General features: G+C 37.0%; 1 protein-coding gene across 1 annotated transcript in view; it reads left to right on the forward strand.

Moving 5' to 3' along the window:
• Positions 1-14565, forward strand: part of LOC133645861 (sex comb on midleg-like protein 4) — a 14862-nt gene extending 297 nt beyond the window's left edge. The window contains exons 2-7 of the mRNA XM_062040778.1: positions 31-160; positions 7382-7582; positions 8137-8295; positions 9868-10092; positions 14118-14260; positions 14339-14565. Of these exons, the coding sequence (XP_061896762.1) occupies positions 31-160; positions 7382-7582; positions 8137-8295; positions 9868-10092; positions 14118-14260; positions 14339-14464 (984 nt within the window). The 3' untranslated portion in view covers positions 14465-14565. The remainder of the gene's footprint in view (positions 1-30; positions 161-7381; positions 7583-8136; positions 8296-9867; positions 10093-14117; positions 14261-14338) is intronic.
• The last annotated feature ends 10435 nt before the right edge of the window (positions 14566-25000 follow it).

Raw genomic sequence — 25000 nt, forward strand, 5'->3', positions numbered from 1 at the left:
GTTAATTAGCCGTCTCCCCTCCCGCCGCAGCTGAAGGCCAGGATGGTGATGACCCCCCTGGCCATCTCCCCGCCCAGCAGCACCCCCGAGCCCGACATGAGCTCCATCCCTCAGGACGCCGCCACCGTCCCGCACTCGGCCGCGCCCCAGGTGCTCACAGGTAGGACGCTTTTTTACTCTTAAACAGGCAAGTTGTCACGTCGTGTAAAAGCTCAATAACAAGAGAACACCACAAATCCTTTTCAACTTCTGAGGTGTTTTTCAACCTTTTTTGGAGCCGAGGCACATTTTTTTTTGCGTTGAAAAAATGCGGAGGCCACACCACCTGCGGAAATCATTAAAAAAAACAAAACTCAGTCGACAGTAAAAAGTCGCAAGTGTCGGATATGACTTCAAACCACAACCAAGCATGCATCACTATAGCTCTTGTCTCAAAGTACACTACCGTTCAAAAGTTTGGGGTCACCCAAACAATTTTGTGGAATAGCCTTCATTTCTAAGAACAAGAATAGACTGTCGCGTTTCAGATGAAAGTTCTCTTTTTCTGGCCATTTGGAGCGTTTAATTGACCCCCACAAATGTGATGCTCCAGAAACTCAATCTGCTCAAAGGAAGGTCAGTTTTGTAGCTTCTGTAACGAGCTAAAGTGTTTTCAGATGTGTGAACATGATTGCACAAGGGTTTTCTAATCATCAATTAGCCTTCTGAGCCAATGAGCAAACACATTGTACCATTAGAACACTGGAGTGATAGTTGCTGGAAATGGACCTATGTAGATATTGCACCAAAAACCAGACATTTGCAGCTAGAATAGTCATTTACCACATTAGCAATGTATAGAGTGTATTTCTTTCAAGTTAAGACTAGTTTAAAGTTATCTTCATTGAAAAGTACAGTGCTTTTCCTTCAAAAATAAGGACATTTCCATGTGACCCCAAACTTTTGAACGGTAGTGTAGGTGTACTGTCACTAGGGATGATACTCGAAACCGGTTTTCCCCGGTTGTTTGATAAGAAAAGAACCGAGTCCTCGGACTCGAATCCCTTTTTTGAGAACCGGTAGCCCGTTATCGAGACCACTATAGTAAAGGAAAACAGTTGATTCTTTATTCCAATCCCGTCCCGTCCAGAAATGCTCCGTGGGACATCACAATAAATGACGTCACGTAGTCAAGTCAAGTCAAGTCAACTTTATTTATATAGCACATTTTCAACAACTTTTTAGATTGAACCAAAGTGCTTTACAGGTTAAAAAAGCATGGAGCAAACAACAACAACAACAACAACAACAACAACAACAACAACAACAACAACAAAACAAACAAAAACAAAAAAAGCTCAGTCATTAGGCGCAGATAGGGAAAGCAGGAAAACAATGGACGGGAAAAAGCGCTCCAAGGTGTAATAAAGTTCAAAACAAAAGGTATAATCCATCGAATAACTTTACTGAGAGATTTTAGCAGACTACAAACACATGACGGACACTTTTACCACCAACCGGAAACATAGCAACCAGGCTAGCAACGCACCTCCTTTACGGCAGCTGTCGCAACCTTCTTAAAACAACCGCAGCACATACATATATATACAACACTGCAGCACATATATATATATACAACACTGCAGCACATACATATATATACAACACTGCAGCACATACATATATATACAACATATCTCCCTTTTTTAACTTTTGTTTTTCTTTCCTTGTAAACAAAACAAAATCACACTGTAGATGTGTTGTCTGTCTAATTATAAATAATGCAGACGAGGCGTGTCGGCTGAGTTCTTGACGTTTACTTTCACAGCGTGGCATGCGCATGCTCGTCACTCCCGTTGCATGCTGGGTAGTGTGGTTGTTATATTCTCTCGCTCATGACATTTTTCCCTCCTATAAAGAAATAATGTTAACTCAATAAAGTGTGTTTCTTTTTTTAGCTTTAACTTTTGTTTTTTTTTTAGCATTGTAGCCACGTTTGCTAAGAACTTTTCTCTTCATAGAATTTTTCTTTCAATAAAGAAATAAAGTGCAAAAAATGCCAAAGCATCATAACAAACAGTTATGTTCCAATAGCAGTAGAAGTGCACTTTTTGGAGAGCTGTATTATTTTCAGTTTTGTGCCCAATTGATTGATGATGGTGATTTTATTTAACACTAGTATTATTTATACACCTATAGTGATCACAGGGACAGGTTGTTTTTGTGATACTGTATATATTTGTTTCTCTGAAAAATCCCACTTAATATACTTTGGGTAACAACAGTCAATATTTTTTTTTTTTTTTTTTTTTTTTTTAGGTGGGTAACAGTCAATATTTATTTATTTATTAGATTTTATTTTTTTATTATATAATAAAAGTGAGCTTTTGTTAAACCAAATATTGTGTTTTTTCCCATATACAACAACCGATCTGGACTCCATAAGAGAATCGATAAGGAATCGGTTCGATAAGAGGATTCGATAATAGGCTTGGTATTTTCCCGTAGCAGTTTCATGTCTTCCTTTGAGCGATATTTCCCGCATCTACTTTGTTTTAGCATCCATCCATCCTCTTCCGCTTATCCGAGGTCGGGTCGCGGGGGCAGCAGCCTAAGCAGGGAAGCCCAGACTTCCCTCTCCCCAGCCAGCTCCTCCCGGGGGATCCCGAGGCGTTCCCAGGCCAGCCGGGAGACATAGTCTTCCCCAACGTGACCTGGGTCTTCCCCGTGGCCTCCTACCGGTCGGACGTGCCCTAAACACCTCCCTAGGGAGGCGTTCGGGTGGCATCCTGACCAGATGCCCGAACCACCTCGTCTGGATCCTCGTTTGTTTTAGCGGTCAAGAATATTTCACTTGTTTTTATCCTTCCTTGTGGGGACATTGTTGATGGTCATGTCATGTTCGGATGTACCGTCTTTGCTCCACAGTAAGTCTTTGCTGTCGTCCAGCATTCTGTTTTTGTTTACTTTGTAGCCAGTTCAGTTTTAGTTTGGTTCTGCATAGCCTTCCCTAGGCTTCAATGCCTTTTCTTAGGGGCACTCACCTTTTGTTTATTTTTGGTTTAAGCATTAGACACCTTTTTACCTGCACACTGCCTCCCGCTGTTTCCCACATCTACAAAGCAATTAGCTACCGGCTGCCACCTACTGATATGGAAGAGTATTACACGGTTACTCTGCCCAGCTCTAGACAGCACCGACACTCAACAACAACACATCATTTGCAGACTATAATTACTGCTTTGCAAAAAATATTTTTAACCCAAATAGGTGAAATTAGATCATCTCCCACGCCGCAGCACAGTGGTTGAAAAACACTGGAATAGACTGCAAAGACGAGATATTTAACGTTCAAACTGGTTATTTTTCGCAATTATTAGCTCATTTGGACTTTGACGCCTGCGACATGTTTCAAAAGAGCTGGCACAAGTGGCAAAAAAGAGTGAGAAAGTTGAGGAAGGCTCATCAAAGACTTATTTTGGAACATCCCACAGGTGAACGGGCTAATTGGGAACAGGTGGGTGCCATGATTGGGTATAAAAGCAGCTTCCGTGAAATGCTCAGTCGTTCACCAACAAGGACGGGGGCGAGGGTCACCACTTTGTCAACAAACGCCCGAGCAAATTGTTGAAGAACAACATTTCTCAACAAGGAATTGAGGGATTTCAACCATCTACGCTCCGTAATATCATCAAAAGGTTCGGAGAATCTGGAGAAATCGCCGCACGTAAGCCATGATATTACACACCTCGGATCCCTGCATCAAAAAGCCACATCAGTGTGTAAAGGATATCACCACATGGGCTCAGGAACACTTCCGAAAAACCACTATCGGTAACTGCAGTCGGTCGCTACATCTGTAAGTGCAAGTTAAAACTCTCCTATGCAACGTGAACGCCGTTTATCAACAACACCCGGAAACGCCGCCGGCTTCGCCGGGCCCGAGCTCATCTAAGATGGACTGACGCAAAGCGGGAAAGTGTTCTGTGGTCTGACGAGTCCACGTTTCAAATGGTTTTTGGAAACTGCGGACGTTGTGTCTTCCGGAACAAAGAAGAAAAGAACCACCCGGACTGTTCTAGGGTGAAAAGTGTAAATGGCAGCACGTGTGATGGTATGGGGGTGTATTAGTGGCCAAGGCATGGGTAACTTACACATCTGTGAAGGCACCATCCGCCGCTCCCAGTCTGTGGGCTCCCAGTCTGTGGAACGCTCTCCCCGACCACCTGAGGGCACCACAGACTGTGGATGCTTTTAAAAAAGGCTTAAAAGCCCTTTTTTTTTTTTTTTTTTTAAAAAGCCTTTTTTTAGATATATGCATACTAGTTATAGCTATTTGGCTGTTCCAGTATTTATTTTTATTTATTATCTTTTTATTTATTTATTTATTATTATTATTATTTTGAATACACTGTAGCACTTTGAGATTGTTTACTCAATATAAAGTGCTTTTTACAAATCAAATCTATTATTATTATTATAATGCTGAAAGGTACATACAGCTTTTGGAGCAACATATGTTGTTATCATGGACGCCCCTGCTTATTTCAGCAAGACAATGCCAAGCCACGTGTTACAACAGCGTGGCTTCGTAGTAAAAGAGTGCAGGTACTAGACTGGCCTGCAAACTGAGTGTTGTTAAAAGGAAAGGCCATGTAACACAGTGGTAAAAATGCCCCTCTGACCACTTTTCTGTAATGTGTTGCCGCCATTAAATTCTAAGTTCGTTATTATTTGCCAAAAAATAAAGTTTCTGAGTGTGAACATGAAATATTTTGTCCTTGCAGTCTATTTAATTGAATATAAGTTGAAAAGGATTTGTTGTATTCTCTTTTTATTTAGCATTTCCACAACGTGACAACTTCACTGCTTTTAGGTTTTGTAGAAAAGTTTGTCTTGTGAAGCAAAAGTCTCCGTAAGAAACAATGTAAATATGAATAATTGGTTCCAGCCTCGATAAAAGTCTGTATTCTAGTGAAGTTTCGTACACTTTGAAGACGATATAAAGTGCGATACACGACTGTGTATCAAACAAGGGTGAAGGATCGACTTCTATTTGTCAACTAGCCAAAAAGAAACAACCAGCTGAACTGTCCTGTATGCGCTGCTCTGCCCACACACAGGAGTCCTTTTGGTGCCCTCACAAGCGATCAGAAATCACAGAAATCCTGAACCATATTGCTACAATAATAAACTTTTAAAAAACGTCAACACATTATCAGCAAAGATGAATAAGCAGACAAAGGGAGAGAAGGAAGGGAGGGGGGGAGCGGAAGGGGCCGTGTTAGGTTTGGGGGTTAGGTTAGGGTTAGGGTTAGGATTAGGGGTTAGGGTTAGGATTGGGTTAGGGTTGGGTTAGGGTTGGGGTTGGGGTTAAGGTTAGGGTTAGGTATAAAGAAAAAATGGTTAGGGTTGGGGTTGGGTTTAGGGTTAGGGTTAGGGTTAGGGTTGGGATAGGGTTAGGGTTAGGGCTAGGGTTGGGGTTAGGGTTAGGGTTAGGGTTAGGGTTGGGGTTGGGGTTGGGGTTAAGGTTAGGGTTAGGTATAAAGAAAAATATTGGGTTGGGGTTGGGGTTGGGGTTAGGGTTAAGGTTAGGGTTAGGTATAAAGAAAAATATTTGGTTAGGGTTAGGGTTAGGGTTGGGGTTGGGGTTAGGGTTAAGGTTAGGGTTAAGCTTAGGGTTGGGGTTAGGGTTAGGTATAAAGAAAAAGAGTTGGTTAGGGTTAGGGTTAGGATTAGCGTTGGGGTTGGGTTTAGGGTTAGGGTTAGGGTTAGCGGTTAGGGTTGGGGTTAGGTTAGGGTTAGGGTTAGGTTTGTGTTATGGTTAGGGTTAGGGGGTTAGGGTTAGGGTTAGGGTTAGGTGTTGGGGTTAGGGTTAGGGTTGGGGTTGGGGTTGGGGTTAAGGTTAGGGTTAGGTATAAAGAAAAATAGTTGGTTAGGGTTGGGGTTGGGGTTAGGTATAAAGAAAAATATTTGGTTAGGGTTAGGGTTAGGGTTGGGGTTAGGGTTAAGATTAGGGTTAAGCTTAGGGTTGGGGTTAGGGTTAGGTATAAAGAAAAATAGTTGGTTAGGGTTAGGATTAGCGTTGGGGTTGGGTTTAGGGTTAGGGTTAGCGGTTAGGGTTGGGGTTAGGTTTTGGTTAGGGTTAGAATTAGGGGTTAGGTTTGGGTAAGGGTTAGGGTTGGGGGCTAGGATTGGTTAGGGTTAGGGTTAGGGTTAGGGTTAGGTTTGGGGTTAGAGTTGGGGTTAGGATTAGGGGTTATGGTTGGGGTTAGGGTTAAGGTTAGGTTTTGGTTAGGGTAAGGATTAGGGGTTAGGGTTAGGATTAGGTTTGGGGTTGGGGTTAGGTTTGGGTTAGATTTAGGTTTGGGTTAGGGTTAGGTTTGGGGTTAGGGTTAGGGTTAGGGTTAGGATTAGGCGTTAGAGTTGGGGTTAGGTTTTGGTTAGGGTTAGGATTAGCGGTTAGGGTTGGGGTTAGGTTTGGGTTAGGGTTAGGTTTATGGGTTAGGGTTGGGGTTAGATTTTGGTTAGGGTTAGGATTAGGGGTTGGGGTTAGGTTTTGGTTAGGGTTAGGGTTAGGATAGGGGTTAGGGTTAGGGTTAGGGTTGGGGTTAGGTTTTGGTTAGAGTTAGGGTTGGGGTTAGTTGCATATCACTTACACATACACAGTCTCTAACTGTGTATGTCTCCAAACCTAACCCTAACCCTGAACGAGAGGTAGTTTTCTCCTCTGCTGTGAAATAAGTCTGCTCTGGCATCTTTTTCCAGAAAAGTCCACTTTCGTCACAATTAAAAACTTGCTGTGTTCCAACAACTTTTTTTAATAATACTGCCAAAATTCTACATTTTTCTTGTGAAATTATGACCTTTTTCTTGTGAAATTGCGACCTTTTTCTTGTGAAATTGCAACTCATTTTTTACAACAAGCTTTTTTGTATATGTGCATAGTATGTATATATTATTAATGTTGTAAATACACTTCTTTATATATCTAGAAAGGCTGGTCCTAAAGAGGGAGTTTTCACATTGACTGTGTGTCGCTTTTAAAAGTGCTCCCCCTCTGGCCAACATATGAAATTACAAGTGTGTGTAAGACATTGAAATGCGCCCCCTCTGGCCAAAATTATTTATAAAAAAATAAATAAATATGTATATAGAGACATACTGTAATAACTGGAAGTTAATAATGAAGATTAAAAAACAAATACATTTTTTGTAGGTCTGAAGAAGGTAACAAATACAAGAATGTGTGTGTGTGTGTGTGTGTGTGTGTGTGTGTGTGTGTGTGTGTGTGTGTGTGTGTGTGTGTGTGTGTGTGTGTGTGTGTGTGTGTGTGTGTGTGTGTGTGTGTGTGTGTGTGTGTGTGTGTGTGTGTGTGTGTGTGTGTGTGTGTGTGTGCCAGTGTGCATCTACATCAACAAGCAGGCCAACACGGGTCCCAACCTGGACAGGAAGAAGATCCAGCAGCTGCCGGACCACTTTGGACCCGACAGACCCTCGGTGGTCCTGCAGCAGGCGGTCCAAGGCTGCATCGACAGCGCCTTCCAGCAGAAGACCGTCTTTGCACTCCTCACGCAGGGCTACGGCGGGGAGAAGATCTCAGGTACTCACCAGCCACAAAACTGACAGTCCAAGATCCTCTATATGTGACAGGAGCACTTTACAAGGCCTTATTGTAAAACTACTGGTCAAAGATCCTCTATATGTGACAGGAACACTTTATAAGGCCTTATTGTAAAACTGCTAGTCAAAGATCATCTATATGTGACAGGAGCACTTTACAAGGCCTTGTTGTAAAACTACTGGTCAAAGATCCTCTATATGTGTCAGGAGCACTTTACAAGGCCTTATTGTAAAACTGCTGGTCAAAGATCCTCTATATGTGACAGGAACACTTTATAAGGCCTTATTGTAAAACTGCTAGTCAAAGATCATCTATATGTGACAGGAGCACTTTACAAGGCCTTGTTGTAAAACTACTGGTCAAAGATCCTCTATATGTGACAGGAACACTTTATAAGGCCTTATTGTAAAACTGCTAGTCAAAGATCCTCTATATGTGACAGGAGCACTTTATAAGGCCTTGTTGTAAAACTGCCGGTCAAAGATCCTCTATATGTGACAGGAGCACTTTACAAGGCCCCGCCTGTGTTTCAGCCACCTTTGATGGTAAGCAGCACCTCCTCAGCCTGCCGGTGGTCAACAGCATCGACTACGTGCTGCGCTTCCTCAAGAAACTATGTCGCAGCTTGCACTGTGAGAACCTCTTCAGCGACCAGCCAGTCATCAGCCGACGCACCTCCTACCTGTCTGACGGTACTCAAAGATCCTCTATATGTGACAGGAGCACTTCAGAAGGCCTTATTGTAAAACTGCTTGTCAAAGATCCTGTATATGTGACAGGAGCACTTTATAAGGCCTTATTGTAAAACTGCTTGTCAAAGATCCTGTATATGTGACAGGAGCACTTTATAAGGTCTTATTGTAAAATGGCTAGTCAAAGATCCTCTATATGTGACAGGAGCACTTTATAAGGATTTATTGTAAAACTGCTAGTCAAAGATCCTGTAAATGTGACAGGAGCACTTTATAAGGCCTTATTGTCAAACTGCTAGTCAAAGATCCTGTATATGTGACAGGAGCACTTTATAAGTCCTTATTGTAAAACTGCTCGTCAAAGATCCTGTATATGTGACAGGAGCACTTCATAAGGCCTTATTGTAAAACTGCTTGTCAAAGATCCTGTATATGTGACAGGAGCACTTTATAAGGCCTTATTGTAAAACTGCTTGTCAAAGATCCTGTATATGTGACAGGAGCACTTTATAAGGTCTTATTGTAAAATGGCTAGTCAAAGATCCTCTATATGTGACAGGAGCACTTTATAAGGATTTATTGTAAAACTGCTAGTCAAAGATCCTGTAAATGTGACAGGAGCACTTTATAAGGCCTTATTGTCAAACTGCTAGTCAAAGATCCTGTATATGTGACAGGAGCACTTTATAAGTCCTTATTGTAAAACTGCTCGTCAAAGATCCTGTATATGTGACAGGAGCACTTTATAAGGCCTTGTTGTAAAACTGCTTGTCAAAGATCCTCTATATGTGACAGGAGCACTTTATAAGGCCTTATTGTAAAACGGCTAGTCAAAGATCCTCTATATGTAACAGGCGCACTTTATAGGGCCTTATTGTAAAACTGCTAGTCAAAGATCCTGTACATGTGACAGGAGCACTTTATAAGGCCTTATTGTAAAACGGCTAGTCAAAGATCCTCTATATGTGACAGGAGCACTTTATAGGGCCTTATTGTAAAACTGCTAGTCAAAGACCCTGTATATGTGACAGGAGCACTTTATAAGGCCTCATTGTAAAACTGCTAGTCAAAGATCCTCTATATGTGACAGGAGCACTTTATAGGGCCTTATTGTAAAACTGCTAGTCAAAGATCCTTTATATGTGACAAGGGCACTTTTTAAGACCTTATTGTAAAATGCTTGTCAAAGATCCTGTATATGTGTCAGGAGCACTTCATAAGGCCTCATTGTAAAACTGATAGGCAAAGATCCTATATGTGACAGGAGCACTTTATGAGGCCTTATCGTAAAACTGCTTGTCAAAGATTCTTTATATGTGACAGGAGCACTTTTTAAAACCTTATTGTAAATTTGCCAGTCAAAGATCCTGTAAATATGACAGGAGAACTTTTAAAGCCCTTAGTTTAAAACTGCTAGTCAAAGATCCTATATATGTGACAGGAGCACTTTATAAGGCCTTATTGTAAAACTGCTTGTCAAAGATCCTGTATATGTGACAGGAGCAATTTATAAGGCCTTATTGTAAAACTGCCAGTCCAAGATCCTCCACAATGCCTGTGTCTGGCCTGCAGCTGAAACGTCTCCGGCAGACGACTACCGCCACGAGCAGGCAGACGTCAAGCGCTACCCGGTGGACCACGGCGAGTCCGCCTTCAGCTCCATAAGCTCCTCCTACTCGCCAAAGTCCGCCTACGGCTTCCGCTCTTTGCAGCAGTTCCCCAGCGGCCCCACACCCGTGGGCCCCTGCAGGCAGACGTCCGCCGGCCCCGACACTTTCTTAGAAGGAAACAGGACAGGTGAGAGGTCATCACAAAATAAACATTTATCAAAGATCCTCTATATCAAACCGGAGCTCTTACGTTACCTATGGACCTACTGCAAAAATGCTAGTCAAAGATCCTCAATGTAACACGAGCACTTCTCTGTTTCTTAAAATCCTACTGTAAAACCGCTAGTCAAAGATCCTCTGTTACAGGAGCACTCCTCTGCTTCTCAAAGTCCTACTGTAAAACCACTAGTCAAAGATCCTCTGTTACAGGAGCACTCCTCTGCTTCTCAAAGTCCTACTGTAAAACCACTAGTCAAAGATCCTTTGCTACAGGAGCAGTCTTCTGTTTCTTACAGTTTTACTGTAAAACCGCTAGTCAAAGATCCTGAAAACAACAGGAGCACTTTTGTGTTTCCTAAAGTTTTACTGTAAAACCACTAGTCAAAGATCCTCTGTTACAGGAGCAGTCTTCTGTTTCTTAAAGTTTTACTGTAAAACCGCTAGTCAAAGATCCTCAAAACAACAGGAGCACTCTTGTGTTTCCTAAAGTTTTACTGTAAAACCGCTAGTCAAAGATCCTCTATACAACAGGAGCACACCTCTGTTTCTTAAAGTCCTACTGTAAAACCAGTAGTCAAAGATCCTCTGTACAACCGGAGCCATCTTCTGTTTCTTAAAGTCCTACTGTAAAACCAGTAGTCAAAGATCCTCTGTTACAGGAGCAGTCTTCTGTTTCTTAAAGTTTTACTGTAAAACCGCTAGTCAAAGATCCTGAAAACAACAGGAGCACTTTTGTGTTTCCTAAAGTTTTACTGTAAAACCACTAGTCAAAGATCCTCTGTTACAGGAGCAGTCTTCTGTTTCTTAAAGTCCTACTGTAAAACCGCTAGTCAAAGATCCTCAAAACAACAGGAGCACTCTTGTGTTTCCTAAAGTTTTACTGTAAAACCGCTAGTCAAAGATCCTCTATACAACAGGAGCACACCTCTGTTTCTTAAAGTTGTACTGTAAAACCAGTAGTCAAAGATCCTCTATATAACAGGAGCTGACTTCTGTTCCTTAAAGTTGTACTGTAAAACCAGTAGTCAAAGATCCTCTGTATAACAGAAGCCATCTTCTGTTTCTTAAAGTCCTACTGTAAAACCAGTAGTCAAAGATCCTCTATATAACAGGAGCAGTCTTCTGTTTCTTAAAGTTTTACTGTAAAACCGCTAGTCAAAGATCCTGAAAACAACAGGAGCACTTTTGTGTTTCCTAAAGTTTTACTGTAAAACCACTAGTCAAAGATCCTCTGTTACAGGAGCACTCCTCTGCTTCTCAAAGTCCCACTGTAAAACCACTAGTCAAAGATCCTCTGCTACAGGAGCAGTCTTCTGTTTCTTAAAGTTTTACTGTAAAACCGCTAGTCAAAGATCCTGAAAACAACAGGAGCACTTTTGTGTTTCCTAAAGTTTTACTGTAAAACCACTAGTCAAAGATCCTCTGTTACAGGAGCAGTCTTCTGTTTCTTAAAGTTTTACTGTAAAACCACTAGTCAAAGATCCTCAAAACAACAGGAGCACTTTTGTGTTTCCTAAAGTTTTACTGTAAAACCGCTAGTCAAAGATCCTGAAAACAACAGGAGCACTTTTGTGTTTCCTAAAGTTTTACTGTAAAACCACTAGTCAAAGATCCTCTATACAACAGGAGCACACCTCTGTTTCTTAAAGTTGTACTGTAAAACCAGTAGTCAAAGATCCTCTGTATAACAGGAGCACACCTCTGTTTCTTAAAGTCCTACTGTAAAACCAGTAGTCAAAGATCCTCTATATGACAGGAGCCGACTTCTGTTCCTTAAAGTTGTACTGTAAAACCAGTAGTCAAAGATCCTCTATATAACAGGAGCCGTCTTCTGTTTCTTAAAGTCCTACTGTAAAACCGGTAGTCAAAGATTGTCTTTATAACAGGAGCAGTCTTCTGTTCCTTAAAGTTGTACTGTAAAACCAATAGTCAAAGATCCTCTGTACAACAGGAGTACTTCTATGTTTCGTAATGTCCTTTTGTAAAACCGCTAGTCAAAGATCCTCTATACAACAGGAGTACTCCTATGTTTCGTTAAGTCCTTTTGTAAAACCGCTAGTCAAAGATTGTCTATATAACAGGAGCAGTCTTCTGTTCTTTAAGTCCTACTGTAAAACCACTAGTCAAAGATCTTCTATATTACAGAAGCACTCTTCAGTTTCTTCAGTCCTGCTGCAAAAATGATTGCAGATTAAGATTGTCAAAGATCCTCTATATGTGACAGTAGCACTATTTACGGCCCTTTTGTAAAACCGATGGTGAAAGATCCTCTATATATGACAAGAGCACTTTTTAAGGACCTACTCTAAAACCGCTAGTCAAAGATCCTCTATATGACAAGAGCACTCTTCTATTTCTTAAAGTTCTACTGTAAAAAATGCTTGTCAAAGATCCTCTATATTTGACAGTAGGATTCTTTTAAGGCCCTATTGTAAAACCGCTAGTCAAAGATCCTCTATATATGACAGCAGCACGTGTTTAAGGACCTATTGTAAAACTGCTAGTCGAAGATCCTCTATATTTGTCAGGAGCACTTTTTTAGGGCCTTATTGTAAAACTGCTAGTCAAAGATCCTCTATACGTGACCGAAGCATTTTTCTAGTTCCTGTTAGAAAAAAACTCTAGTCAAAGATGCTTAAGACGTGACAGGAGCACTTTGCTGTTTTTAAGGCCCTATTGTAAAAGCGCTAGTCAAAGATCCTCCTTAATAACAGGAACGCTCTTCTGTTTCTTAAGGACCAAGCTCAAAAAAAGCTAGTCAAAGATCCTCAATTTGTTGTTTTTAAGGCCCTACTGAAAATATGCCTGTCAAAGATCCTCAAAATAACAGGAGCGCTCTTTTCTATTACTCAAGGACCTACTGTAAAACCGCTAGTCGAAGATCCTCTATATGTGACAGGAGCACTTTGCTGTTTTTAAGGACGTACAGAAAACAAATGTGTTCAAAGATCCTCTAATTAGGACAATAAGGCCTTATTGTAAAACTGCTGGTCAAAGATCCTGTATATGTGACAGTAGAGCATTTTTTCAAGGCCCTATTGTAAAATTGCTAGTCAAAGATCCTCTATATGTGACAGGAGCACTTTATAAGCCCTTATTGTAAAACTGCTAGTCAAAGATCCTGTATATGTGACAAGAGCACTTTATGAGGCCTTGTTGTAAAACTGCTAGTCAAAGATCCTCTACATGTGACAGGAGCACTTTATAAGGCCTTATTGTAAAACTGCTAGTCAAAGATCCTGTATGTGTGACAGGAGCACTTTATAAGGCCTTATTGTCAAACTGCTAGTCAAAGATCCTCTACATGTGACAGGAGCACTTTATCAGGCCTTATTGTAAAACTGCTAGTCAAAGATCCTGTATATGTGACAGGAGCACTTTATAAGCCCTTATTGTAAAACTGCTAGTCAAAGATCCTGTATATGTGACAGGAGCACTTTATAAGCCCTTATTGTAAAACTGCTAGTCAAAGATCCTGTATATGTGACAGGAGTACTTTATAAGGCCTTATTGTAAAACTGCTAGTCAAAGATCCTGTATATATGACAGGAGCACTTTATAAGGCCTTATTGTCAAACTGCTAGTCAAAGATCATCTATATGTGACAGGAGCACTTTATCAGGCCTTATTGTAAAACTGCTAGTCAAAGATCCTGTATATGTGACAGGAGCACTTTATAAGGCCTTGTTGTAAAACTGCTAGTCAAAGATCCTGTATGTGTGACAGGAGCACTTTATAAGGTCTAATTGTAAAACTGCTAGTCAAAGATCCTGTATATGTGACAGGAGCACTTTATAAGGCCTTATTGTCAAACTACTAGTCAAAGATCCTGTATGTGTGACAGGAGCACTTTATAAGGCCTTATTGTCAAACTGCTAGTCAAAGATCCTGTATATGTGACAGGAGCACTTTATAAGGCCTTGTTGTCAAACTGCTAGTCAAAGATCCTGTATATGTGACAGGAGCAGTATAATGGTTGTGTTTCCAACCCAGGATGTTACCCTGCAGAGTCCCAGGAGTCCAAGGGTCCGGCCAGTAAAGAGCCGTCCTCTTGGACCGTGGACGATGTGGTCTGGTTCATGAAGGACGCCGACCCTCAGGCCTTGGGTCCTCACGCCGACGTCTTCAGGAAACACGTAAGCTCCTCCAATCAGGACGCTTGTTGTCAGGAGCGTCGACCAATCAGGACGCTCCATGTTTGCCCCGCCCTGCAGGAGATTGACGGCCACGCCCTGCTGCTGCTGAAGAGCGACATGATGATGAAATACTTGGGCCTGAAGTTAGGCCCCGCCCTCAAGCTGTGTTACCACATCGACAAGCTCAAGCAGAGCAAGTTCTAGAAGGCGGGAAGGTTTGAAGGACAATCACAACCTTTTTTTTATTTTTTTACTTTCACTTCGTTAACAGAACATCCAATCTTTTTTACTTTCAGTCCGTTAACGGGACATTTCACTTTTCTTTTTTTTTTTACTTTCACTTTGTTTTACAGAACGTCAAATCTTTTTTAAACTTTCATTTTAACAGAACATTTCACTTTTTTTTTTTTACTTTCACTTTGTTTACAGAACATCACATATCTTATTACTTTCACTTTTATTAACAAGTCATTTCACTTTTTTTGTTTACAGAATATCACATCTTTCTTTACTTTCACTTTGTTTACAGAACATCACTTTTTTTTTTACTTTCACTTTGTTAACAGAACATCAAATTATTATTTTTTTACTTTCACTTTCTTAGCATATATTTCACATCTTTATTTACTTTCACTTTGTTAACAGGACATCAAATCTTTTTTTTACTTTCACTTTGTTTACAGAATCTCACAACTTTTTCTTTCTTTCACGTTGTTAACAGGACATTTCACTTTTTTTAAACTTTCACTTTGTTTACATAACATAACAACTTTTTTTATTTTTTTACTTTCACTCTGTTAACAGGACATTTAACATCGTTTTAACTTTCACTTTGTGTACAGAACATCACAACTTGTTTTACTTTCACTTTGCTAACGGGACAATTCACATCTTTTTTTTAAACTTTCACTTTGTTTACTGAACATCACAACTTTCTTTTACTTTCATTTTGTGTATGGGACTTTGCATCTCTTTTTTTTAACTTTCACTTTGTTAACAAGACATCAAATTATTTTTTTTTTACTTTCACTTTCTTAGCATATATTTCACATCTTTGTTTACTTTCACTTTGTTAACAGGACATCAAATCTTTTTTTTACTTTCTCTTTGTTAGTAGGACATTTCACTTCTTTTTTTTTACTTTCACTTTGTTTACTGAACATCACAACTTTTTCTTTCTTTCACTTTCTTTACAGGACATTTCACTTTTTTTAAACTTTCACTTTGTTTACGTAACATCACAACTTTTTCTTTTTTTTTAACGTTCACTCTGTTAACAGGACATTTCACATCTTTTTAACTTTCACTTTGTTTACAGAACATCACAACTTTTTTTACTTTCACTTTGCTAACAGGACAATTCACATCTTTTTTTAAAACTTTCCCTTTGTTTACTGAACATCATAACTTTTTTTTACTTTCATTTTGTGTATGGGACTTTGTATCTCTTTTTTTTTTTTTACTTTCACTTTGTTATCAGGACATTTCACATCTTTGATCTTATCCACTAGGAGACACAAAGATTTTACACAGACAGAGACTCTACTCGCACATCTTTATTACACCCGTCCAGATGTTGACCTCATCTGCAGCACGGCTGCATGCAGATTTTATAACCTCCAGTACTTTAATATAGTACTGTATGTATAATAATAATATACAGTACGCCCACAGTACTGCATGTACAATAATATACTCCTATAGTACTCGATGTACAACAATGTACAGTACAACTACAGTTCTTTGTGTACAATAACATACTGTACCCTCACAGTACTATATGTACAATAACACACTCCTATAGTACTCGATGTACAATAATATGCAGAACAACTACAGTATTGTATGTACAATCACACACTCTTATAGTACTGTATGTACAATAATATACAGTACACCTGCATTACTGTTTGAACAATAATATAATAATATACGTTACAACTATAGTACTGTATGTACACTCCTATAGTACTCTGTACAATAATGTACTCCTAAAGTACAGTATGTACAATGATATACAGTACAGCTACAGTACTGCATGTACAATAATACACTTCTACATTACTGTATGTACAGTAATATACAATACAACTACAATACTATATGTAAAATAGTGTACTCATACAATACTGTACAATAGTGTACAGTATTGTACAATGATAAACAGTAGATCTACAGTACTGTATATACAGTAATATACAGTTCACCTACAGTACTGTGTACAATAATACACTCCTATAGTACTGTGTACAATAATACACTCCTATAGTACTTTGTGTACAATAATACACTCCTATACTGTATGTAGGATGATATATGTGAAAGAATACGTCTAAACTTTATTATTAAGTACCCGCATCGAAATAATTGCATTGCATATTTTGCAGTGTACTTACCAAGTGTACTCCGATGTCACACAAGTCTATTTTATTTTGGAAAATCCTTGGTGCTGATGAACGTATTTCAAATGTTTGCTTTTGTGTTTTCTGATCCTCTGTATGAGTATTAAATGACACGACTACAGTGCGTGTTGCAGTGTTTATGTACAGTAAGTACCCTAATATCACAGACATACTGTACACCGTGCATTACTGTAAATGTAGGAACGCTACTTGTGTATTTTCAAAGTAAAATCCTGCGACAGACCTTCCCGTTTTTTTCTACCATAAAATCTGTGGCCCTTATTTTGCAGTACAATACTGTAAAACGGTACAATACAGTAAAACAGTACAATACTGTAAAACAGTACAATACAGTAAGACAGTACAATACTGTAAAACAGTACAATACAGTAAGACAGTACAATACTGTAAAACAGTACAATACTGTAAAACAGTACAATACAGTAAGACAGTGCCATTGTCATTTTTACAGTAAAATTCTGGCAACTGAGCTGTCAGTTGTTGTTGTTTTTTACAGTGCATTACTGTACATGGCAAAACAGTGCCACTTTTGTTTTTACAGTAAAATTGTGCCGACTGAGCCGCCATCCATTTTCTACCGCTTGTCCCGTCCGGGGTGGCGTGGGGCGCTGAATCATTTATATTAAAAAAGTGAGATATCGTCACCCTAGTATCGATCCAATGCCGATGCTGTTTTTGTTTGTTTGTTTAATTATTATTCTTTTTTTTAATCAAAACAAAGTCAATAGTGCAAAATCATTTATATGAAAAAAGTGAGATACAGTCACCCTGGTATCGATCCGAGGCCGATACTGTTTTTTTGGGTTTTTTAAATTATCATTTTTTAAAATCAAAACTAAGTCAATAGTGCAAAATCATTTATATGAAAAAAGTGAGATATAGTCACCCTGGTATCGGTCCAAGGCCGGTACTGTTTTTTGGGTGTTTTTTAAAAAAAAAAAATTTTTTTTTATATCAAAACTTACGGAGCCCCTAAAGGGACATGGGAATTTTTTTTTTTTTAGACATGTATCTCGTGGCCACGAGAAAGTATCTCGTGGCCACGAGAAAGTATCTCGTGGCCACGAGAAAGTTTCTCGTGGCCACGAGAAACTTTTTATTAAAAAAAAAAAAAAAAAAAAAAAAAAAATTTTTTTTTTTTTTTTTCTCGTGCGCACGAGAAACTTTCTCGTGGCCACGAGAAACTTTCTCGTGGCCACGAGAAACTTTCTCGTGGCCACGAGAAAGCATTGGATGCGTGCTGATGGTTTAGTGTGTGTTAAAATGGCAGTTTAAGAGTTAATATGGCTGTATTTCCAATTAGGACTTTCCCCCATGTGTGTTGTGGCAAAATGTGAATGCTTGATTAGTAGGTGTGAGACAAACACTTTATCTTCCTGGTTATTGTAACGCTACGTGTTTGACATTATATAAGACGTTATCATGCCCGGGAAAGGACAGTTTTCCTCTTCTGTGGCTGTGGGGGGTGGGCGTGGCTTGCGGACCTGCAGTGAAGCGGAGTGTGTCAGTTAGTCCCATGGTGATGTGATCAAACTTCTTTCTTGCTTGGACGATACACACACAATTGTAACTGTTATTTCTTCCTGCAAATAATAAATATGTACAACGTGTTTGGATGTATTCATTTATGTAAAATTGTCATTAAATGTAATATTGCCTGACAAAAAGTGATACGACGTACGTAATATTTTGATATTTACACATCGCATATTTACACACGCGCATCTGACTAGAATACCCTTATGTGCATTACATATATCAACATCAACTACCTACTGTACTGTTTACTTGTTGAAATACCCTTTTTAGAACAAATATCTACCCACATAATTTATATGTGTATATATAATATATATATATGTGTATGTATGTATATGCATATATATATATATATATATATATATATATATATATATATATATATATATATATATATATATATATATGCATATATATATATATATATATATATATATATATATATATATATATATATATATATATATACGTGTATGTATGTATATGCATATATATATATATATATATATATATATATGTATATATATATATATATATATATGCATATACATACATACACGTATATATATATACATATGCATATATATATATATATATATATATATATATATATATATATATATATATATATATATATATATATATATGCATATACATACATACACGTATATATATATACATATGCATATATATATATATATATATATATATATATATATATATATATATATATATATATATATATATATATATATATGCATATACATACATACACATATATATATATTATATATACACATATAAATTATGTGGGTAGATATTTGCTCTAAAAAGGGTATTTCAACAAGTAAACAGTACAGTAGGTAGTTGATGTTGATATATGTAATGCACATAAGGGTATTCTAGTCAGATGCGCGTGTGTAAATATGCGATGTGTAAATATCAAAATATTACGTACGTCGTATCACTTTTTGTCAGGCAATATTACATTTAATGACAATTTTACATAAATGAATACATCCAAACACGTTGTACATATTTATTATTTGCAGGAAGAAATAACAGTTACAATTGTGTGTGTATCTTCCAAGCAAGAAAGAAGTTTGATCACATCAACATCGGACTAACTGACACACTCCGCTTCACTGCAGGTCCGCAAGCCACGCCCACCCCCCACAGCCACAGAAGAGGAAAACTGTCCTTTCCCGGGCATGATAACGTCTTATATAATGTCAAACACGTAGCGTTACAATAACCAGGAAGATAAAGTGTTTGTCTCACACCTACTAATCAAGCATTCACATTTTGCCACAACACACATGGGGGAAAGTCCTATCTGGAAATACAGCCATATTAACTCTTAAACTGCCATTTTAACACACATCAGCACGCATCCAATGCTTTCTCGTGGCCACGAGAAACTTTTTATTAAAAAAAAAAAAAAAAAAAAAAAAAATTAATCTTTTTTTTTTTTTTTTTTTTTAATAAAAAGTTTCTCGTGGCCACGAGATACATGTCTAAAAAAAAAAAAATTCCCATGTCCCTTTAGGGGCTCCGTAAAAACTAAATCACTAGTGCAAAATCATTTATATTAAAAAAAAGTGAAATGTAGTCACCCTGGTATCGATCCGAGGCCGATACTGTTTGTTTTTTTGTTTTTTTTAATTATCATTATTTTTTTAATCAAAATTAAGTCAATAGTGCAAAATCATTCATATGAAAAAAGTGAGATATAGTCACCCTGGTATCGATCCAAGGCCGATACTGTTTTGTGGGTGTTTTTTTTATTTATTTTTTTAAATCAAAACTAAATCACTAGTGCAAAATCATTTATATTAAAAAAGTGAGATGTCGTCACCCTGGTATCGATCCGAGGCCGATACTGTTTTTTTTTTAATTATTATTATTGTTTTTTTTTATTCAAAACTAAGTCAATAGTGCAAAATCCATCCATCCATCCATTTATTTATTTTTTACCGCTTGTCTCTTACGGTGTCGCAAAATCATTTATATTAAAAAAGTGAGACATTTTCCCCCTGGTATCGATCCGATGCCGATACTGCTTTTTATTTTTTTTAAATCTTTTTTTGTCAAAACTAGGTCAATAGAGCAAAATCATTTATATATTAAAAAAAATAGTGCAAAATCATTTATATTAAAAAAAGTGAGATATCGTCACCCTGGTATCGATCCGATGCCGATACGTTTTTAAAAAAAAATATTATTATTATTTTTTTAATCAAAACTAAGTCTATAGTGCAAAATAATTTATATTAAAAAAGTGAGATATACTCACCCTGGTATCGATCCGAGGCCGATGCTGTTATTTTTGTAATTGTATTTTTGTAATTTTTTTATGTTTAATTAAAAAGTAAGTCCATCGATCGATCCATCCATTTTCTACCGCTTGTCCCTTTCGAGGTCGCAAAATCATTTATATTAAAAAAGTTAGATATTTTCCCCCTGGTATCGATCCGATTCTTTTTATTTTATTTTATCTTTTTTTGTCTAAACTAAGTCAATAGTGCAAAATCCATCCATCCATCCATTTTCTACCGCTTGTCCCGTTCGGGGTGGCGGGGGGCGCTGAATCATTTATATGAAAAAAGTGAGATATATTGTCACCCTGGTATCGATCCGAGGCCGATACTGTTTTTGTTTGTTTGTTTAATTATTATTCTTTTTTTAATCAAAACTAAGTCAATAGTGCAAAATCATTCATATGAAAAAAGTGAGATATAGTCACCCTGGTATCGATCCAAGGCCGATACTGTTTTTTGGGTGTTTTTTAAAAAAATTTTTTTTTTTTTTAAATCAAAACTAAATCACTAGTGCAAAATCATTTATATGAAAAAAGTGAGACACAGTCACCCTGGTATCGATCCGAGGCCGATACTGTTTTTTATTTTTAAATTTTTTTTAATTATCATTATTTTTTAAATCAAAACTAAGTCAATAGTGCAAAATCATTTATATGAAAAAAGTGAGATAAAGTCACCCTGGTATCGATCCAAGGCCGATACTGTTTTTTGGGTGTTTTTTTAAAATTATTATTATTTTTTTATATCAAAACTAAATCACTAGTGCAAAATCATTTATATTAAAAAAGTGAGATGTCGTCACCCTGGTATCGATCCGAGGCCAATACTGTTTTTTTGTTTGTTTGTTTTTTTATTATTATTATTATTATTATTCAAAACTAAGTCAATAGTGCAAAATCCATCCATCCATCCATTCATTTATTTTTTACCGCTTGTCTCTTACGGTGTCGCAAATTCATTTATATTAAAAAAGTGAGACATTTTCCCCCTGGTATCGATCCGATGCCGATACTGCTTTTTATTTTTTTAAATCTTTTTTTGTCAAAACTAGGTCAATAGAGCAAAATCATTTATATATTAAAAAAAAATAGTGCAAAATCATTTATATTAAAAAAGTGAGATATATTGTCACCCTGGTATCGATCCGATGCCGATACTGTTTTGTTTGTTTGTTTAATTATTATTCTTTTTTTAATCAAAACAAAGTCTATAGTGCAAAATCATTTATATGAAAAAAGTGAGATATAGTCACTCTGGTATCGATCTGAGGCCGATACTGGTTTTTTTGTTTTTTTTTAAATTATCATTATTTTTTTAATCAAAACTAAGTCAATAGTGCAAAATCATTTATATGAAAAAACTGAGATATAGTCACCCTGGTATCGATCCAAGCCCGATACTGTTTTTTGGGTGTTTTTTTAATTATTATTATTTTAAATCAAAACTAAATCACTAGTGCAAAATCATTTATATTAAAAAAAAAAGTGAGATGTCGTCACCCTGGTATCGATCCGAGGCCGATACTGGTTTTTTTTGTTTGTTTGTTTGTTTTTTTTTGTTTTTTTTTTTTATTCAAAACTAAGTCAATAGTGCAAAATCCATCCATCCATCCATTTATTTATTTTTTACCGCTTCTCTACTACGGTGTCGCAAAATCATTTATATTAAAAAAGTGAGATTTATTTTCCCCTTGGTATCGATCCGATGCCGATACTGCTTTTTATTTTTTTAAATCTTTTTTTGTCAAAACTAGGTCAATAGAGCAAAATCATTTATATAAAAAAAAAAAATAGTCCAAAATCATTTATATTAAAAAAGTGAGATATCGTCACCCTGGTATCGATCCGATGCCGATACGTTTAAAAATATATATATTATTGTTATTTTTTTAATCAAAACTAAGTCAATAGTGCAAAATCAATTATATTAAAAAAGTGAGATATAGTCACCCTGGTATCGATCCGATGCTGATGCTGTTATTTTTTTAATTTTATTTTTTAAATTTTTTTATGTTTAATTAAAAAGTATGTCCATCGATCCATCCATCTATTTTCTACCGCTTGTCCCTTTCGGGGTCGCAAAATAATTTATATTTAAAAAGTTAGATATTTTTCCCCTGGTATCGATCCGATGCTTTTTATTTTATTTTATCTTTTTTTGTCAAAACTAAGTCAATAGTGCAAAATCCATCCATCCATCCATTTTCTACCGCTTGTCCCTTTCGGGGTCGCAAAATCAGAGACACTTGTGATTTAGGGCTATATAAATAAACATTGATTGATTGATTGATTGATATATTACTTTTTTTTTTAGATATTTTCCACCTGGTATCGATCCGATGCCGATATTGCTTTTTATTTTATTTGATCTTTTTTTGTCAAAACTAAGTCAATAGTGCAAAATCATTTATATAAAAAAAGATAGTGCAAAATCATTTATATTAAAAAAGTTAGATATAGTCACCCTGGTATCGATCCGATGCCGATACGTTTAAAAAAAAAAATTATTGTTATTTTTTTAATCAAAACTAAGTCAATAGTGCAAAATCATTTATATTAAAAAAGAGAGATATAGTCACCCTGGTATCGATCCAAGGCAGATACTGTTTTGTTTGTTTGTCTTTTTGTTATTGTTTTTTTATGTTTAATCATAACTAAGTCGATAATGCAAAATTCATCCATCCATCCATTTTTCTTTTTTTTTTACCGCCTGTCTCTTACGGGGTCGCAAAATCATTTATATTTAAAAAAAGTGAGATAATTTCCCCCTGGTATCGATGTGATACCGATACTGCTTTTTTTTTTCTTCTTTTTTTAAAAATCTTTTTTGTCAAAACTAAGTCAATAGAGCAAAATAATTTATATATATATATAAAAAAAAGTGAGATATCGTCACCCTTGGTATCGATCCTACGGATATTTGAAGGGACGATCCTGCCACAATAAGAGGAGCGATTCATAAAAATGAAAGTATGATTACGTAAAAAAGCTTCTGTTGATTAACACACACTTCCCCCCCAACAGCAGCGTTAGCATGGATGCTAGCATGCTAAACTTCGGCCTCGAAGTTTCCCGAATCGACTCGCGGCGTCGGTCTGAGGTGAGTTGCAACAGAAATTGTCGACTAAACCACGTGACTTCCTGGCCGATTCCAAGCGCATATTGCTGTGACGTCATCTTGTCTCCATGTAAAACCATGGCGGGTGTTCCTGATTACCACTAGAGGGCGCCGGCGTGCGTACTGTAAGTCAGCCGGTCACCATGGCAACCAGCTCTTTTTTTGTTGTCCTTGTTATTTACGATGACGATTGTGACGTAGCCTTGCTTTAACTATCACTTTCTTATTGATTTATTGGCTTTAACTGTCACTTTCTTATTGATTTATTGGCTTGTAGACACAAAACAGTTGACAAAAATAGTCGAAAATACATCAAATGCTGTTTTTTCCCCCCAACAAGTACAAAAAAAACCCTGTGAATAAATAATGATATTTACATAAATTCATATGTATCACGTTTGATGACTGATTTGGAACATGCCGATAACAATCTCCATTGTTTATACTTTTTTTGTACTGCCTAGCAATGTGTACAATTACATTTATGATGATGTCATCGCTGGCCAATGACACATTTTTTCCCACCTTTTAACCCCTTTTGGCAAAAAAAAAAAAAAAATTAAAAAAAAATATCTGAATGAAGTTTAGAGACACTTTTGCCTCCAAATATTTGATGGTTTCTCTTTGAATCTATGACGTCATCGCTGGCCAATGACAGGCATGTGTCATTTTTTCCACCTTTTAACCCCTTTTGGCAAATAAAATTTAAAAAAATAAAGGAACACAAACAATATCTGAATGAAGAGTGGCGGTCAAAAGTTTAGAGACACTTTTGCCTCCAAATATTTGATGGTTTTTCTTTGAATCTATGACATCATCGCTGGCCAATGACAGGCATGTGTAATTTTTTTCCACCTTTTAACCCCTTTTGGCAAATAAAAAAAATTAAAGGAACACAAACAATATCTGAATGAAGAGTGGCGGTCAAAAGTTTAGAGACACTTTTGCCTCCCAAATATTTGATGGTTTCTCTTTGAATCTATGACGTCATCGCTGGCCAATGACAGCCACGTGTCATTTTTTTCCCACCTTTTAACCCCTTTTGGCAAATTAAAAAAAAAAAAATATATATATATATATATATATATATATATATATATATATATATATATATATATATATCTGAATGAAGTTTAGAGACACTTTTACCTCCCAAATATTTGATGGTTTCTCTTTGAATCTATGACATCATCACTGGCAAATGACAGGCATGTGTCATTTTTTTCCACATTTTAACCCCTTTTGGCAAATTAAAAGAATATATATATATATATATATATATATATATATATATATATATATATATATATATATATATATATATATATATATATATATAT

This window comes from Entelurus aequoreus, linkage group LG03 (assembly GCF_033978785.1).
Source record: "Entelurus aequoreus isolate RoL-2023_Sb linkage group LG03, RoL_Eaeq_v1.1, whole genome shotgun sequence".
In the NCBI taxonomy this organism is placed as follows: Eukaryota; Metazoa; Chordata; class Actinopteri; order Syngnathiformes; family Syngnathidae; genus Entelurus; species Entelurus aequoreus.